Below are 19,747 nucleotides of genomic sequence, written 5' to 3' on the forward strand. Positions count from 1 at the left end.
GAGCCGACAGCATGTCTTCCGTTAACGTCAATGATGCATGTAATCACGTTTAATATCAAACGGTCATAATCCTTGGGCGGCGCCACCTTATAATTATGCAAATTAAAAATAATTATTTTCATCTCATTACGTATCATCAAGATGTCTTTCACCATGTCACCGTAATTATCTTATTTTCTTGGCTATATTTGTTACTATGAAAGATAATTATTTGGATAAAATTAGTATTTACAAATTAGATCTATTCAGAAAAATACTTACAACCAATTCTATTTTATTGATGAGTATCGTAGAATTCTGATTATATTTTGATTCTATTTATCGTGATGTGCATGTTGGGAAATTGCTAAAGTTGTTCATGTAGAATTAAATAACACACCAATTAGTTTAAAATTTCAACTAAAATATACTGTAAATATTTATTTGATCACCAACTGTCAACTCCATACATAATTTAATTTTATTCAAATATTTGACAGTTGAGACAACAGACTTTTGATTTGATTCGATGATAACACCTCGGATTGAAGTGACAGACAGCACACACTGTTCCCCCTTCATTTCTCACACATTCATAATCATAAAAACACTCCGACAAGAAGAAAATTCATTCTTTCTCTATCCAATTCCTTTTTGTAATTTGTTCAATCTCTGTGTTGTGACGCCGGGGATGCGATTTCTGTGGAGTTCTGGTTTCCCATCGATCCACATTCCGATTGTTTTCTACTTGAAAGATGATGGCGAAGGGCGGTTTGTGGTGGGAGAAGGTGCGGAGAGGAGTGAGGACGGTTTATTTCATGGTGGCGATGGTTTCGTCGCTGCTGCTGGTGGCGTTGCCGGTGGTGGTGGCGATTGCCGACGCTGTTTTTCCTTGTTTGTTGATATCTAGCTTTACGTGCGTGAATTGCTTTAGTTTTAGGGAACATTTGGAGAGATACGCCTTCAAGAGCTCGCTTCTGGATATTCCTCTTGTTTCCGTTATCAGATCTCTCCTTATCATCTGTACGATTCCTTCTCTCTTTACTTATTGCTGCAATGAATGCAAAAGACCATGTTTTTTTTTTAATTTTACCAACCTCTCTGCTTTGCCAATGTGTGTTTGTGTCCTTTTATATAATTAACTCATATGGCAAATGTAGTAAATTGCAATTCTAAAATTAGAGTTGTTGCTCCTAATGATAAATCTGCAATCTTGAATAAGATTCAAAGTGCGATTGAGTTATGATTTTGTTTTAGTTTCCTTACAGAATGTATATAACACATGTTTTACTTATCAGGGATTATAATTAACTATATTTGAACTGACATTTTTGTTTGTTTTCGAGTATCCAGCTTTGGCACTAACGAACTGATCAAATTAAGAGTTGTGAAGCCCTTTTCTGATCAGTTTTGAATGTGAGCAGGTGTATATACAATGTGTGATGGCCCAGCATTATCACACGGTCCCTATCTAGGAACTGTAACAATCTGCTCATTCCTTTCAATGCTTGTTCTTTCCATCAAGGCGTGTGTATTCACTCTTCATTCACAACTTGATGGTGAAGCATCGGCTTCTCTTTCGAGGAAAAAGATCCACCTGAAGAAATCTTGGGGGATGCCTGTGTTATTTCTGTCATCTCTTGTGTTTGCTCTTGGCCACATTGTTGTGGCGTATCGTACAAGTTGCAAAGCTAGAAGGAAATTCAGTTTTCACCATGACCCTGAGGCAGTTAGTTCATCATCTTTCATACCTTTGTACTTTCTATTCATTGTTTAGGCAAAGCTGAATTGTTTTAAATGGGTGCTCAATGTCATTAGAATGTCCTTAAGAACATAACATGCTCATATCATGTTATTATATGAAGAAAGATGATGAAATATATTTTTCCTAATACTCTATATCTATTTTGCTCTAGGTAAGGTTTTAGCTAATATACTTTTATTTGATTATCAGGTGCTTTCTTGTAAAATGATTTTCACTGGTTACCAGAAGGTTCCACGATCACCCACTCCTGTAGGGAAATCTTTCCGAAGTGAGAGTGTCACGAGGAGAAGATCACCGGGATTGGTGCTGGATGATGGGGAACTTCCAGTCAGTTTACTTGCTGACAAGGACAGTTTATTCCTCTCTTGTCTTGGGCTAACGGTTCATTACAAGATACACATGCCAGGATCACCTTCACGTTCTTTATCCTCCACTACACTTTTTGATGCACCATCATTATGCATTCCACAGAAGACCCAGTATAGTCTTCGTAGGAGTATCAGTAACCAGTTCTATAGTAGTCGTTCCCCGCTTGAAACTCCCCTCCTGGCGAGCACTCCAACATCCCCAATATCTGAGGACATGCCTATTTTGAGCTTGCATGAGTCTTTTGAGGAGGTTGAACTCAGCAAGTTAGGGTCTCCAATGGTAGAAAGAAATGGGGATGTGGTCGAAAATTGTGGGATTGTTCTAATCCACGGATTTGGAGGTGGTGTCTTCTCTTGGAGAAAGATAATTAGCACTCTTGCCGAACAAGCAGGTTGTCCTGTTGCTGCTTTTGACAGACCTGGATGGGGTTTGACATCAAGGCCAGTGAAGAATGATTGGGAGGAAAATCAATCATCTAATCCTTACAAGCTTGATAGTCAGGTAATAGATAGTCTTATGTATCTGTGATGTGCTTAACTTAGCATAGATAAGAATAAAATGTATACTGCATATGATTCTGGCATTGCAACTATAGGTCGTCATAATGTGTGCAACGACTATTCTAAACGTGAAATATCATTTAAGGGTCCCTACTACTCTCTTAGGAGGTTGGTCCTGCATTTGAGCATTTCTATAATTATAAGCATTATTATTTTTATGGTTTGTAAAGCTCATGTGTCAGAAATATGATAGGATTTAAATTTATCAGGTGGATCTGCTACTTTCTTTTTGCACGGAGATGTTTTCCTCAGTAGTGCTAGTTGGCCACGATGATGGAGGATTACTTGCCCTGAAAGCTGTGCAGAAACTTGGGTCATCAGCAAATTCTGTGAATGTAAGCTGATTATGAGACTTTATTATGATGTAAATGTGATTTTTGGTACAAAATAATACAGAACTTGAGATTGAGAATTAGTTTCATTTGCTATATTCTCAGCTGGATATAAAGGGTGTCATATTGCTGAATGTTAGTTTATCGAGAGAACTAGTTCCAGCCTTTGCCAGAATACTTTTACGCACTAGTCTAAGGAAAAAGCACATGGTGCGTCCTCTGCTACGAACAGAGATCACCCAAGTAGTGAATCGGCGAGCTTGGTACGATGCCACCAAACTAACCACTGAAGTCTTGAGCCTATATAAGGTAGTATTTTTCATGTGTCTAACAATTCTGCTTATTGACCAATGTCTAACGACTCTTACTTTTTACTGCTGTGGGTGATGCCAGGCCCCATTACATGTGGAAGGTTGGGAGGAGGCCCTTCGTGAAATCGGTAGACTATCATATGAAACTGTCTTACAACCACAAACCGCAGCACTGATGCTCAACGCAGTTGAGGAGTTGCCAGTTTTAGTTATTGCAGGGACAGAAGATGCTCTTGTCCCTTTAAAGTCTGTTCAGACTTTGTCTTCAAAACTACTAAATTCCGTGAGTTCCTCACTTTTCACATCTTTAATCTCTTTCAATCTCCTCTCTCATCACCTGATTTCATCTATCTGCAGAGAATGGTGGCTATATCTGGTTGTGGCCATCTTCCACATGAGGAATGTCCGAAGGCGTTGCTCGCAGCCATATCTCCATTCATTACTAAGCTTTTACGAACACCATAATTGCTAAAGCTATAGGCTGATTGGGCATACTTATGTGACTAGTTGGTAGGTAGTTTTGTCTTGTATATTCTCTCCAGGAGGAAGAAGCCCAAGTTGTGCTCTCCTTTTGGTTGCAATTTATTTATGTTTTCCCTCATTTTATTTCTTTCTTTTTTTGTTGGAAGTTTGATTAAACATGAGTTTTGTAAAACACTTGAATGAATGGAGAAGAGTAATACAATGAGTAATCACAGTCTTGTGTATTGTAAAACAACAAATTTGGGTCTCCTATTAGTACATCAATCCCAGGGAAAACTTGAATAGTTTACTTCATTGATTTCATCTAGTTTGGATTTTTGTTGGACATGAATTAAATTACTTAGTACATTCTTCTGTTAGGTTCTATGGGTAATTAATTTTCTAGAATTTTAGGGTTAAGATATTAATTGACTTTGATGGTAATTTAATTATTGATTTAATGTTTAGACCTTATCGTTTTAATTATTCATGAGTTCAATAATTCTGGTTAATTGTGTGTTGATTGAATTATTTACGTGTTGATGCAAAATTCTTGAGATGCGTTTCAGTACATGTTAGAGAATAAATACTATAGTACTTTATTAAGTCAATAAAGTAAAAATGGCAAAATTTTGAACAACTTAAAACATCACAAAAAATTACACAATTCAAATTCAGTTTCCAACAAATTATTTGTTTCATCTAATATCCAGATTTTTTTCATCAGAAGAAAAATATAAAAACATAAAATACAAATCAATCATTTGTCATGAGAGCGTTTATCCCCGTTAGACGTTAAAGCAAATGATCCAACTCCTAACTCCTAACCTTGAGCTCTCCTCTATTTGTTGATAGTTCATCCGATATCTCAGCATCACACATTTCCATCTCCACTTGCTCAATTACTTGAAAATGCACCTCCACTTCCTAATCAAATAGTTCATCACAAGATCCAATTTTAGCATAAACACACTCAAAACACGCACACAAACCAAATTTGGGTGAAAAAACGCACTCTCGAGGACAAGTTGAGGGAGCGTTGTGAAGTTCCCTCGACTTCTTCATATTCGGCAGCATCCAGCTCCTGAAGATACTGAGGCTGGACAATCTTCGGGAGCAAGTGCTGCCGAATGGCGATGAGAAGGAAGAAGGGTAATGGGAATAGAACCCCGGCCACCGGAATCCAAGTAACTCCAAAACACACAATCAGGAAGAGAAACTCGAAAATAGTGAAGGCCGCAATGTGTCTAAATGGCACTGTCTCAACATAGGATCCATGAAATTGTTCAAGAACCCTATCCACATTATACATATGATCAGAAAAATAGGTTTTGTTAGCTACAATCAAGTATTGATACAAAAGTAATACTAAATGTTAGGTAAAAAAATTACTAGTTTACAAGAGAAAACTTACCTGTATCTACGACTGGGTGCAACGAAGAGAAAGACCATCCTCTCCCAAAATTGGTTACCGAGAAGGCTATCGATGGCCATGTAGGCAAAGTAGCCCCATAAAACCGACGTTGGGATTCGCTTGATCAAGGGCATGCTGCATACCAATGCCCCGACTAGGAGAGATTGGAGCAAGTTGCTCAGGCGTTGCTCGTTCACACGAACAGGCAAGTGCTCGTCAATAAGCTTTTCAGCCGTTGATATGCATTTTGATTCGTGTTCTTCTTCGATCTTCATCACTGCAGCCTTCAACTTCTCCAACTCCTTGACGACGTTGTTGGTCTGCAACAACATTCACAGTCGTCATAACAAAAATCACCAAAACTTTGTTTCATATTCGAGGAAGAAACATACAACAGGAGAGTTGTCGATTTCAACGAAAACAGCCTGCATCTCTCCATAGATCTCTGAGGCGTTCGCATTGCGCTTAATGCCTTGTTTAGCGCACTCAACCATCTTCCTCCTAATGATCTGTTTCCGAAGAACAGCTAAGCTCTTCGTATGCATAGGAGACTGCGGCAACACTCCATTCGAAGGAGGCAGTCCCATCAATCCACACAGTAAAGTCTGCACGCGCATTTGTCAAACCAAACGGCATTCAAACAATTTAAAAAATATAGGCCTAATTAATTCCGTACCATCAAACCAAGCAACAAGATATCATAATGATAAGCAGATGGATTCTTGAGATTGAACTCTTTCTGCTGAGCAAGCTGTGAGGCGACACTGTGGTCGAAAAAATAGAGCCCGGCTATCATTACAGCCGGAAGCGACGCACCAAATATGTACAACATAGGAACCTTAGCCATGTCCTGTTCCAAAAAACTCCATTTCTGAACCATCACAGAAACCTTAAAATTTCTAACATGACAACAAAAATGTGGATACCTTCATCACTGTCCAGTGGTAAAGAGAGGGTGATTCCATTAAAAGAGGGCTACATAATCTTCGAGGAACTCCAGATGAGACTCGATTAGGTATGGCGAATGACGCTGCAGTCCAGAGTAAGACCATCAACGGCACGCCATAGTCTGCAACAAAGCTTCTGAATCTGCTTGTCCCAAACCACCATGATCGTGCTCGTCTGCTCTTTAAAGAAGTGTATAGGAGGCCGAATGAGAAGACGACACCAAGCAAGCCATTTGCGTAGAGCCATTCAAACTTATACTTTTCCAGATTAGGATCCTTATCTTTTGGAATCTTGAACTCACTCACCATTCCCTATTATATGAATCAGGAAAATAAGACTATTATCACTAAAAATGTAAAAGTTGGTGATTTGGAATAGTAATCAATATACCTTGATAGCTTCTTGGATGAAGAGGACAGTGATCAACATGCCGAATGTTTCCCCTGCGATTCGGGTGAATTTGTGTATGATTGAAGCAGCATTAAAGATTGCAAGAAGACACAAGAGGAGAGATGTCCAAACACAAACCCTGTCCAATTAAGAACACAGCATCAACAAGAATGTGTTGGAAAAAGATAGTACTAAAAAAGTGATGCTATTATGGTAGTAGGTACCATCCAGCACAAGGCAAGAAGAGCTTCTCCCCCAAATCTTGTCTCCCTTTGGCAAGTTTGTAGAGATAAGAATACATAATCATAGTTGGCTCAGCAACTCCTAGTATCAGCAGTGGCTGTCCGCCTATGATCGAGTGTATGACGCCACAGATAGCAGTCGATGCAAGAGTTTCCACAGTGCTCAAGCTCCCATCTGAGATGAAAAAAGAAAACAGTAACTCTCAAACAAAAAAGTAAAGACAGTTAAGTTTACCAGTTTCCCTGCTGATCTGCTCTCCAAAGGCAATGACAGGAAGAGCTGATGCAAAGAAGATATAGGTAGTTGGAGCAAGTATCCTGAAACAAACAAAACAAGATCATCTTATTCTTATTCTTCTTGAAGGATGAAGAGATAATAAGTACCCGAATCCAGTGCGAAAGCCGTCAATCCAATCCTGCTTGTAACAAAATATTCTAGCATTAACATCCTTCCTAATCCCACTCAATGGACCCTTCATTTTTCTGGTGAAAATATCTTTTAGTGTAGTATCAAGTCACACACATTGCAAAAAATGGCTTTTGCATATAAGTAGACATGCAGGCGTTTATTTGAGTGCACAGAAACAGAGAAAATTGGGGAATAGTATAATTGAATGCTGAGAAAGTCAATGCCAAAAATTTAGTTTCCAACCTGAATTGAAAACCATTATTGGTGCATGAAATCAATGATGAAGACAATTGAGCATGGATTATTTATGTATCCTTAAACTTTTAACACTGGAAAAAGTAACAAGTCTGTAGCACATTTTTCATGATCACCTGATCAAGACGCGTCCAGCTGCAAAGTCCATATATAAATTTATGCATGCAGCATATATGTTTTACATACATAAAATAAGATTTTGCATGAGTATTTGTAGTGTCTGGAGAAGAATTTTTTAGAATTTTATTTTGGAAAGTTGTGAATTTAAATGTTTAAATATGAATTAAGCACATAATTTTTGTCATCCATTACGTTCTGGGGTTACTGGATTGAGTTCAAATAGTACTCCTATTAATTATACAGAGAATTTTTAGTTCCATGAGAAGTCAGAATTCAGCTCTATAAATATAAAAATTAAATACTTTTGTACGATACGTAGATCATATTTATATAGAAGGAACTAATAGGCTGTAAGTTATTAAAGTTTAGTAAATATCTATTTTGAATAGGACAGAACTAATTATAATGTGTAGCCCTTATATCTCATATTTAATGCTTGATTGTAAATTATAGTACTAATATATTTATATCCCAAGCATTTTGCGATAGGAATATAACAGAATAGAAATATTTGAGGCATCCTCTAAAAACGACTTTTTAGTCCTCTATTCTCAAGCATTCTGCGATTGGAATATAATTTCTGTGCATACGAACAATATCTCCGCCCTGTATTCAGCAAGATCCATAGTCCATACCAATCAAGAGCAACAAGCAGAAAAGGAATGCACAAAAGCTGAATTATAACAAGTGGTGCAAATACATCAAATCATATGAACTACGAGTAATCAAATTGAACTGAGTCTGCCTGGCTGATTATAAATTTGGTAAGTCGTCTAAGGACCCTCATGACCCAGACCAACGGTAATGCCATTCTATCATTCATTTACTTCCAGAGCTTCCTCAAAGACATGTTTTTCTCGGTTTCCTTCTTCATGACCTTGGCAACTGCCATCTCAAAGTCCTCCTGAGTGACATGAACCCTTCTCTCTCTCAGAGCAAACATTCCGGCTTCAGTGCAAACAGCCTGCCAAAATTACAAAGTTCCACAGTTTATTAGGGCAACAGCTTTATTAATTTTGGTTCAGAAAGATGCAAGGAAAAGAGGCGAGTTCTGCTTGGAATCTGTGCTTCTGATGAAAACATCATTTTCAACATATTTCATTAAGACTCAAATTTAGGCAGTAACTATAAGTCAAGCTGTTGCATCATATTTCTGATTTTTCATCCAAATACCTATAACCAAGAACTCCTATATAGTTCACTAATTTAAAGAGGTAAACTTTCATGTAAGCAAGCACCAGGCATACCTTGAGTTCTGCACCAGATGCTCCATTCATCTTCTCAGCAATCTTCTTTAGATCAATCCCTCGCATTAAATTCATTTTCCTTGAATGAATCTTCAAGATATCCCACCGAGACTGGAGAAGTTTCCACAGATTAGTATTTCAGAGTCAAAATAAAAATATCAATTTAGACTTACATATGAAAATTATGAGGAAACAATTAGAATTCAAAAGTTTTATAGCATCAAGTCCACTATACAGATAAATGTATGATTAGAACAAGCACCACTAACCTCTTCATTAGGATTTGGGAACTCAATCTTCCTATCAATTCTTCCAGGCCTAAGAAGAGCTTGGTCCAGAATGTCAATTCTGTTGGTAGCCATCAATACCTGTATAGAGCATAGAAAATGACACAAAATTGTCATTAAACTCATCTATGATGAATCTTTAACAGAATCAAAAGGAAAGTATAAGATTAGGTATAAAATCAGCAGGCAGTAAGGAATACTTTTATCTTGTTAGAGGCTTCAAAGCCATCAAGTTGATTAAGAAGCTCCAGCATAGTTCGCTGAACCTCACTATCCCCATTTCCACTTCCAGATTCCATACGAGCAGATCCAATGCTATCAATTTCATCCATGAAGATGATGGATGGAGCATGCTCTCTGTCAAAAAACATGATCAGGAATGCATCATAGGAAACACATTTTCATTAAATATGTCGAGATGGTTGATAACTTGCTGCTGAAAAGAACTAACCTGGCCATGACAAAGAGTTCTCTAACCATCCTAGAGCCTTCTCCAATGTACTTTTGAACTAGCTCAGAGCCCGAAACTCTGATGAAAGTGCAGTCAGTATGGTGAGCCACTGCCCTTGCGAGCAGTGTCTTACCAGTTCCAGGAGGTCCATATAGCAACACTCCCTTTAGAAGTCCAAAAATGTATATGTTAGAAAACACAGGATGTCAAGTAACAATAGTACGATGTGTCGGTAGTTACCTTTGGTTGGGCTATTCCTAGACTCTCAAACAATTCTGGATGCTTGATTGGAAGCTCAATCACCTATAACACAAGACATAAGGATATAAAAAAGATAGTTCTCTAACATTTACTATCTCAAACTGTAATAAAGTGAAACCATAGAATGAGTACCTCTTTTATCTCTTTAATTTGCTGGTCAAGACCACCAATCATGTCATAAGTGGAGTCTGGAACTTTTTCAACTTTCATGAGATTCACCAACGGATCAACTTTACTAGGCAGGACCAAGTGGAGCACATAACTATCATTACGTAGAGCAACCCTTGTTGAAGGGGTAATCTTAGTGATATCAATGCTCTTGTCAATGTCAACTACATACTTGCCCTCAGGATGAACCTAAGCAAAGAGAGCAAAATAAACACTAATTGAGAAAGAATGTTACAATGTGACAGCAAATATAACAATATATCAGGCTGAGACATAGCACATGTTTTTTATCTCCCTCTAACCTCTTAGTGTAAAATGAAGCCATAAACCATTCTCTTCCCCCTATCTTTTCAGTCAAGGAGGTTGAATTTGAATATAACTTATTTCTTGGTGGATCCATTGTTGCAATCTCAAACTCAGACCTCCCAAACACCTAAAGTAAATACTAAAAAATAACACCCTGGAAGTATTATTTTTCCGACCACTTATTCTAGGTAACTAGGTTGCATACTCAAATATATGTCTAGGTTGCATACTTGCATATTCAAATATATGATATTCACGGACCTAATTCAGTGCGTGAATTTTTCTGTAGCAGTAACAAGGAATAACACAAGAAACACATTTTAACTGTCACCTCCATATTAAAGGTTGCCTAAACCCATTACTAATAGCAGCTACATTCATGGAATGGAAGAAGCATTCACAGGCACGAGGATGTCTAGTTATAATAAAGAATGATACAACAACACATTTTTTCTAGTGTCAGATGGAAGCATTAGGCAAAAGGCACACTAGACCAGAAGACCATAATTCCTTTCCTTTCTTCTTTTTCTTATTTACATACATAACACTGAGTGAAGGAGACAAAATGGTATTGAAAGATTTGATATTGTCACCCACAAAAAAAAACTAAGAAATGTTGTTGACAGTAGTTAAAAACCAACCTTAACGAGGACCTTTGATTTTCCCATAACTTTGACAACTTCGCCCACATATGATCCAGGCTCCTGGAGAAGCTGCAACTCTTCCTTTAATGATCGCACTGTCATTAAGGAAGCAAGTAGTTTTTTATAAGAATGCCAAGCATGTCTTTTACTTGAATGATATTGTTCTTATCTAGGATTTATGACCTAATTTCTACTCATAGCGCTTCGGAAACACAATAATGGTATCTAGATTAAGATAAAAGCTCCGTCACAATCAACATTCATAGAAGACCTGAGTGTGGCAAAACATAAACACAGAACTTACATAATATGAGGATGCTTTTAGCAACATGAACCTTAAAATTATGTCTTAAATTACTTGCTTCTCATTGAGGAACATAAGCAGGCATTTAACAGACTGTAAAATTCCGCTGTACTGCTTTTTTTGAAGAAAAGTTCCAACAACTATATGATATAAACCCATAGAACCGAAATAAGGCAATCAACGGATTGGAATTCTTTCAAATTATCAACTACAGGCTGCCCATAACAAAACCCAATATAAATTGATAAGGCGAGAATAAACAGAATACGAAGCTGGAGAAAGCTAAAAAAGAGGTGCAATTAATTTCACATTTTGAGAGCTCTGTAGAGAATAATGAAAGCGAAACTACTACAACAGACCCTAGGGTTTTCAGCAAAGCAACAATTAAAATTACACATATCATTTAAATCCATGAGCGAATTGAAGAAAACCTCGAGCATTAAGGTCATTGCGCTGAGCTTCGAGACGCTGGAGATCGTGATGTTTCTGACGGGACAACAGCTGCAAATCCTGTATAGTCTGCTGATAATACTGGCGGAGCCCTTCACCGCCGCCGGAAGCAGCGCCCTGTTGGTGTTGGCGCTTCGCTTCATCGGCCTGCCGAGCGATAATCGCCGCCGTCGCCATTGATACGTCGTCGTTCGATATGTGAGGAGATCGGAGAATAATTGGGTTTTCGTCTTTGCCAAGCCAAAAAGGGTACCACAGTCCTTGAATTTGGAGTCTCACAGTCTACACCGCCTCAATTTTTTTGTTACTTATTTTTATTTATTATATAGGACATTTGTTTCGCTTAATTTAGAAATTCCCCAGGGTTTCATGATATGCATTTTCGGCCCCAAACGTTCATGTCAATTACATTAATGGGAAATTGGTCTCTAAAACCATGAACTTTGCTTAAAATTTGGTATTTCTCATGAACTTTGAAATTGGTATGTAATATCACGAACTTTGCATTTTGTTTGGTATTTCCCACGGCATGTTTTTGCTATATTTGACTAACTTACGAGGCTTTTTTATCATACTTGGAACAATTAAATCAACGTGGTTTTCAACGTGACTTTTAATGCTACATGTTATGAACTTAAAAAGTGGTTTCAAATATTATAAAACATATCAAGGTTGCCTATGTTAAATAAGATTTTGATGAAAATATTTTATTTGAGTGAGTTTGGGAAATACCAAACAAAATGCAAAGTTCGTGATATTATATACCAATTTCAAAGTTCATGGGAAATACCAAATTTTAGGCAAAGTTCATGATTTTAGAGACCAACTTCCCTACATTAATAGCTCATTTTAAATTACTTTGTTGTTTAAATAAACTCAGTACGAAAAGACAAACTAGTCATCCCCCGCACATTGCGCTGCTGACGAACTTTTTATATCAATTGTGTTAGTACATAACTTTGGGTTATATTAATCATTTATTTTATGATTGTTATTATTAAATTTTAGAATATTCAATTTAGTGAGATGAAAAATATATTTAAACTGAGAGACTTGGAGCAGTACTCCAACACTAAAACATCAATTCAATGGCTCCTTTTTCACTCATTCTATAATCCAACAAAATCATTATAATTTGCTCAACTTTTAACTAAAGATTATTTAGAGAAACTTCTTAAACTATAATTATGATTAAGCAGCTTTACGTATTAAAATTAGGAAAACTACAGCATCTGAAATATCATAGTATGAGGTGCCACATATCCCCTAAAGTTCCATCTAGCTTTAACTTGCCATAGAATATGTACATCCTTAGTAATCAATCTGCTTAGGTCAATATATAATCAATATATAAAAGGAATACTCTAACATGTATTTGCTGCATATAATTCATGAAACAAAACAGAGCCTAATACTTTCTTGCAACTCATAAACAGAACCTAAAGATGACTACACAAAACAAAAAAAAAACACAAGAAGACTTCTTTGTAAAATATACATAGGTAATTACAATGAATAAAATGTAAAATACATTATACATTACAAAAAACTTCTTTGTACACTACATTGTCAGTAACATCACAACGTTCATCTTCATTTCCACATACTAAAATTTTCAAACCCTTACGACTTGTAACCCTTGAAATATCCACATAAAGTTGACCATGGCTAAAAACTGGTTTCTTCAAAAATAAACCAACATGGGATAAGGATTGCCCCTGACTCTTATTAATGGTCATCGCATAAGATACAATCAATGGGAATTGCCATCGTTGAAACTTGAAAGGCAACCTGATATCAGAAGGGATTAGGCATAATCGAGGCACAAAAACAAAATCTCCAGCACAACAACCTGTAAGAACTTTTGCTTCCAAAACATAATTTCCAAGTCTAGTAATAACCAACCTAGTACCATTACACAATCCAAATCATGATCAATATTTCTCAACAACATCACTGGAGTGCCTATCTTGAGATGTAATTCATGATTTGGAATACAGAACATCGTATCCCATTCAACAATTCTGGAGTATGAATCTCATCTAAAATACCAGAACGTACTACATTGCATTGTACTATCAACACTTAGATAAATTCGATCCTCCAAACCACTTTGAGCCATCATATACTGATTTATCATTTCAACAACTTCTAAAGTCGGTGCTAATATAGCTCGATCTTCTAAATAAGACACATCCTCAACATTTTGTTCGTATGTTGGATAAGTTGAAGAAACAATACTCCGCAAAGGATCACCATTACATTCAACAATAAATATGCCGAAATAACAACTTGTCCACGCCCATCACTACAATCACCAATAACACCATCACCAACACCTATCAGCCATTCACAAAATATACTATCAACCATTCACCAACACCTATCACCTATTAATGATGGAGAGATGATGATTAATAAGCCAACTATCAACTATTTATAGAAGAAATTCTGTGGGAAATTTACATTTCAAGAAAAGCTCCACAATATTACACGTAGGTTAATACACATCAAACGTGTAAATACATTGATAAACCCATGTGGAAAGATATACTATATGCACTCCAATCGATATACAATGCAAACTGCTGCCCAAAACCTTTTGTTGCATAAAAAATCTGTCTTTCAGAAATTTAGTTAGGCTATGGCGGCTAGGACTTTACCAATTTTTATCTTCATGTCGGCAAACAAAATTTTCACTGCAAATCCTATAGATATATAAATATTTTAACCTAATAAAATTTAGGTTAGCGTCCGAATTTTGATAGATTCTCACTCTAATTAAGTAAATCAAACACTCCTATGATTTATCATTTTTAAAGTTATTGTCAATCACTATTTATGCACTTCGTTTTACAAAATACTGAATTATCATTTCCATCTACTCAAATATCAATCACCCAAAATTACACTCTATTAATTAGCAGGGTTTTTAAAGTGGAACGTGTATTTGTTTATTCGTGGAAAGAATAAATTGGATTTTAAAATACATTTAATTAAAAAAAATCAACAAAAGTGAAATCACTTTTGGATTAGTCTTGCATCTGATTTAATTTTACTTTGATTGATTGATGATTGATTAAATTTTCAACTATAATGCTTGGAGATTTACTGGTAATTTGTGTATTATCTTTTGGTGTAAAGAATAAACTGTATTTTGAAATATATTTAATTAAAAAAATCAAGAAATCACTTTTGGATTAGTCTTGCACCTGATTTAATTGATTGATTAAATTTTCAGCTTTAATATTGGGAGGCAAGTATTAACTGGTAATTGTGTATTATCTGTTGGTGTATATAATTGATTTAGTTAAATCTTTTGCAAATTGATGGAGTATGATTGATTGATACTCCCTCCGTCCCGCTTTAGGAGTCCCGGTTGATCAATTTTGGGCGTCCCGCTTTAGGAGTCCCGGTTGAGATAAATTAATAAAAAATGCCTACAAAGTGTTAAAAGCAGGTCCCAACATCCACTAAAATTAATAAAAAAGTGTTAAAAGTGGATCTCAACATCCACTACAACATTTATTTATTGGACACTCAATTAAAAGTGGGTCCCAACATCCACTACAATATTTATTTATTACACATTCAAATACTTTTTTCTTAAAACAAGTGCCCGACTCAACCGGGACTCCTAAAGCGGGAGGGAGGGAGTAGTATAATTGGTTTAGTTAAAATAAGCCTTATGTCCTATTGACTATAAGTCTATGTTGGGAATGTTCTCCTTAAATGATTTCATACTCTAAGTCTTCAAGTAGTTGGCTGTATTTGCCTATAAATAGGCTTCCTCTTCGTTGCAAATGTGCAACCCCATAGCACAACACCATACGCTATTCTCACATCAAATTTATAGCTCTTCCTCCACTTATATTTTCTCTTGTTCTCTACTTCTTATTTTGGGATTATTATCCTTGTAGAGAATTTGTGGGCTATTTGTTTTGTTAGTCTGGAAAAAATATTTTGTATTCCCATCAATATTTTAGTGGAATTTTTGGCTCTCTCGCCGGTGGTTTTTTACCTCTATTTACGGAGGGTTTTTCCACCTAAAAGCCCTGGTGTCATTTTTACTATCTTTATCAATTTATCATTATCTTTGGTTGAATTTATCACGCTTCCGCACTCTGTACCCCTACATATTGGTACCAGAGCTGCTATAGTTCAACTGGGATATTTTTTTAAATATGTCGACGAAATTCGACATTGAGAAATTTGATGTTAAATTAGTTTTGCTATTTGGCGAGTCCAGATGCTGGTTGTTCTTGCCCAAAATGGCCTGATGAAGGTTCTATCCGGCAAAATGATGAAGCCATCCACTACTACGGAGGAGCAATGGGAGGAGATGGATGAAAAGGCGTTGTCCACAATCCAATTATGTCTATCCCGTGAGGTGCTACGTGAAGTCATCAATGAGAAAAGTGCAGCAGGTATATGGAGTAAACTCGAGTCTTTATACATGACCAAAACTCTTGCAAATAAACTCCGATTAAAGGAGCGACTCTTCACTCTCCGTATGTCTAAAGGTACTCCCATTCAATCTCATCTTGATGAATTCAATTCCATCATAATTGATTTGGAAAATTTGGATGTCAAAATTGATGATGAGGATAAAGCCGTACTACTTATTGTTTTTTTGTCACCCTCATATAGACATTTCAAAGAAATCATGCTTTATGGTAATTGTATTACCTTGAGCTTTGATGATGTCAAATCTAATCTACTGTCCAAAGAAAAAATTGATACCCAAACTCATTCTTAAAGTTCGGGTGAGGGACTAGTAGTTAGAGGGAGAAACCAAGAAGTAGGTTCCAACGGTAAAAATAAATCCAAATCGACTAAAATCTAGAGGTAAAAACTCTAAGTATTGTCGTTATTGCAAGAAAAAAGGGCACGAAATCTCTGAGTGCTATAAATTGAAAAATAAGCAAAACAGAGAAGATAAGGGTAAGCAACCCGATAAATCTGCCGAAGCTAGTTTTGCATAAACTGAATCTGATGGGGATTGTTTTATTGCTTCTGATACTGAGCTAAGGTCTAAAAATGACTGGGTTTTTTATTCTGGTTGTACTTGTCACATGTCTCCTCATAGAGACTGGTTTACCACCTATGAATCATTTAATGGTGGTCTTGTCTTAATGGGCAACGATGCTCAATGCAAAGTTGTCGGCAAAGGTACAATCAAAATCAAGACACATAATGGAGTTGTTAAAACTTTGACCGGTGTCAAACATGTCCCTGATTTGAAACGGAATCTCATTTACCTAGGCATTCTTGAATCTCAAGGGTGTAGATACTCAGCTGGAGGTGGAGTTCTAAAAGTGTCCAAGGGATCTCTTGTGTTACTAAAGGCAATTCGATCTGGCAGTTTATATTTGCTGCAGGGTTCAACTGTTACAGTTCAACCCTTACAGTTCTGCAGCCGTCGCCTCTTCCAACAAAGACGACACCAAGTTGTGGCATTTGAGATTGGGCCACATGAGTAAGAAGGGAATCCAAATTCTCAAGAAGAATGGCTATCTTGGTAACCATTGTACCGGCAAGGTAGATTTCTGCGAACATTGCATATTTGGTAAGCAGAAAAATGTTAGTTTTCCCAAAGTCATTCACAGGACCAAAGGTACTTTGGATTACATCCATTCAGATCTTTGGGGTCCATCGAGAGTTCCCTCCAAAGGTAAATGTCACTATATGTTGACATTTATTGATGATTTCTCACGTAAGCTCTAGGTCTATTTTCTCAAGCAAAAGAATGATGCATTTTCCACTTTTAAAGAGTGGAAATTATTGATTGAGAACCAGACTGGCAAGAAAATCAAGAGGCTAAGGACAGACAATGGCCTCGAGTTTTGTTCAAATGAGTTCAATGATTTCTGCAAGAAAGAAGGTATTGCCAGGCATTTCACCGTTTCAGGAACTCCACAACAAAAATGTAGTTGCGGAAAGAATGAACAGAACCATCTTGGAGAAAGTTCGTTGCATGCTCTCCCATTCTACTTTGGGGAAAGAATTTTGGGCGGAAGCAGCTTCAACAGCTTGCTACTTGATCAACCGCTCACCAAATCGATCACTCGACTGCAAAATTCCAGAAGAAGTTTGGTCAGGTAACCCTGTTGATTATTCTAATTTTAGAATATTTGGTTGTCCTGCTTATTCTCATGTGAACGAGGGAAAATTGGAACCTCGTGCTAAGAAATGCATTTTCATAGGTTATGGCTTAGGGGTTAAAGGTTATCGTTTGTATGACCCTAAGTCTCACAAAATATTTCACAGTCGAAATGTAACCTTTAATGAAAATGCTATGCTATCTTCTGGAAAAGATATTGTTGTTCCCTCCACTTATACAAATAATCAGGAGGATACTCAAGAGAAGGTGGAGTTTGAGACTGAAACTCCTATTCAGGACGCAAATGTCCCTAATTCTTCCACCACTCAAGAAGATGAAGTCACTGCTGACCAAAGGAGTCCACAACAACATCCACCTCAACGTCGAGGTTTACCACAACCATAGTCTATGGCTCAAGGACTTCCACAACAAAGACCCAGAAAGCCGACTCAAAGACTGATCGCAGAATCTGCCAACATTGCTTATGCATTGACTATTGCACAAGAGATGGGTGAAGATGGTGAACCCAAGAATTATTCCGAAGCTATCTCTAGTGACAACTCATCAAAGTGGATTGCTGCTATGCAAGAAGAAGTCAAGAGTCTTCTAAAAAATGAAACATGGGATTTGGTGAAGTTGCCAGAAGGCAAACGAGTCATTAGTTGCAAGTGGATCTTTAAGATAAAAGAAGGCATCCCCGGTGTTGAGAATGCAAGGTACAAAGCAAGATTTGTTGTAAGAGGTTTTGATCAACATTAATGTATTGACTTTAGCGAAGTATTTTCTCCTGTTGTTCAACATTCTTCAATTCGTGTATTACTTGCTCTAGTTGCCTTGTATGATTTGGAGCTGGAACAGTTAGATGTGAAAACTGTTTTTCTTCATGGTAATCTTGAGGAAGAGATTTATATCAGCAGCCGGAGGGGTTCGTTGTTCCTGGAAAGGAGAACTATGTATGCCGTTTGAAGAAATCTCTTTATGGTTTGAAGCAGTCACCAAGACAATGGTATAAGAGGTTTGATTCCTTCATGACTGGACATGGCTACTCGAGAAGTAGTTATGATAATTGTGTTTATTTTCAAAGGACATCTGATGAGTCATTCATATATTTGTTATTATATGTTGACGATATGTTAATTGCTGCAAGAGATAAAACTCTTGTCGACAAATTAAACGTGCAGCTCAATAATGAATTTGATATGAAGGATCTAGGTCCTGCCAAGAAGATTCTTGGAAGGAGATTAATAAAGATCGTCAAGCTGGAAAACTTTTTCTATCACAGGAAAAGTATGTTATGAAGATGCTTGACAGATTTGGAATGCGAGATTGCAAAGCTGTTAATACTCCACTTGCCGCCCACTTTAAGTTGTCATCAGATCAGTGTCCACAGTTCGAAGAGGACCAAAGGCGCATGTTACATGTCTCGTATTCTAACGCAGTCGGAAGCCTTATGTACGCTATGGTTTGTACTAGGCCTGATTTGGCTTGTGCTGTTATCATTGTTAGCAGATTCATGCACAATCCTGGCAAACAGCATTGGGAAGCTGTCAAATGGATCCTTCGTTACTTGAAGGGTTCTCCTGATATTGGTTTGGTATTTGACAGACATAAGTCTGATCCAGGAGGCGTAGTTGGTTATGTTGATGCCGACTATGATGGTGATTTAGACCGGGAAAGGTCACTTTCAGCCTATATCTTTACACTCTGCGGTTCTGCTATCAGTTGGTATTCATCACTTCAAGCTGTTACAGCTTTATCTACCACTGAAGCAGAATATATTGCTGCTACTGAAGGAGTGAAGGAGGTTAGCTAGCTCCGAGGCTTGGTATCTGAACTTGGTCTACAATAAGACATTCTTGTTGTGTTCTACGACAGTCAGAGTGTTGTCCACTTGACCAGGAACAACAAGCATCACTCAAAGACCAAGCATATTGATATTAAGCACCACTTCATCCGTGATATTGTTGATG

The 19,747-nt window shown here is 37.1% G+C and overlaps 3 protein-coding genes across 3 annotated transcripts; 1 reads left to right on the forward strand and 2 right to left on the reverse strand.

Annotated features, from left to right (window-relative positions):
- The first annotated feature begins 561 nt into the window (after window positions 1-561).
- On the forward strand, window positions 562-4,038 carry LOC125193118. Its single transcript, XM_048090860.1, has 7 exons — window positions 562-1,002; window positions 1,404-1,708; window positions 1,934-2,614; window positions 2,883-3,008; window positions 3,111-3,314; window positions 3,399-3,599; window positions 3,674-4,038. The coding sequence occupies exons 1-7, from the start codon at window positions 735-737 to the stop codon at window positions 3,779-3,781; spliced, it is 1,893 nt and encodes a 630-aa protein (XP_047946817.1). The 5' UTR covers window positions 562-734; the 3' UTR covers window positions 3,782-4,038.
- A 399-nt stretch (window positions 4,039-4,437) lies between these two features.
- LOC125193117 (boron transporter 4-like) lies at window positions 4,438-7,522 on the reverse strand. Its single transcript, XM_048090859.1, has 10 exons — window positions 7,157-7,522; window positions 7,008-7,090; window positions 6,755-6,947; window positions 6,531-6,669; window positions 6,119-6,451; window positions 5,869-6,042; window positions 5,585-5,797; window positions 5,193-5,512; window positions 4,794-5,073; window positions 4,438-4,705 (listed from the first exon to the last, which is right to left on the reverse strand). The coding sequence occupies exons 1-10, from the start codon at window positions 7,249-7,251 to the stop codon at window positions 4,595-4,597; spliced, it is 1,941 nt and encodes a 646-aa protein (XP_047946816.1). The 5' UTR covers window positions 7,252-7,522; the 3' UTR covers window positions 4,438-4,594.
- A 621-nt stretch (window positions 7,523-8,143) lies between these two features.
- Window positions 8,144-11,954, reverse strand: LOC125193119 (26S proteasome regulatory subunit 8 homolog A). Its single transcript, XM_048090861.1, has 9 exons — window positions 11,656-11,954; window positions 10,918-11,015; window positions 9,935-10,159; window positions 9,782-9,844; window positions 9,542-9,705; window positions 9,291-9,447; window positions 9,073-9,171; window positions 8,804-8,914; window positions 8,144-8,520 (listed from the first exon to the last, which is right to left on the reverse strand). Exons 1-9 carry the CDS (start codon window positions 11,849-11,851, stop codon window positions 8,380-8,382), a joined length of 1,254 nt encoding a protein of 417 aa, XP_047946818.1. The 5' UTR covers window positions 11,852-11,954; the 3' UTR covers window positions 8,144-8,379.
- Window positions 11,955-19,747: the final 7,793 nt, after the last annotated feature.

The sequence above is a fragment of the Salvia hispanica genome, chromosome 6 (genome assembly GCF_023119035.1).
Source record: "Salvia hispanica cultivar TCC Black 2014 chromosome 6, UniMelb_Shisp_WGS_1.0, whole genome shotgun sequence".
NCBI classification, from domain to species: Eukaryota; Viridiplantae; Streptophyta; class Magnoliopsida; order Lamiales; family Lamiaceae; genus Salvia; species Salvia hispanica.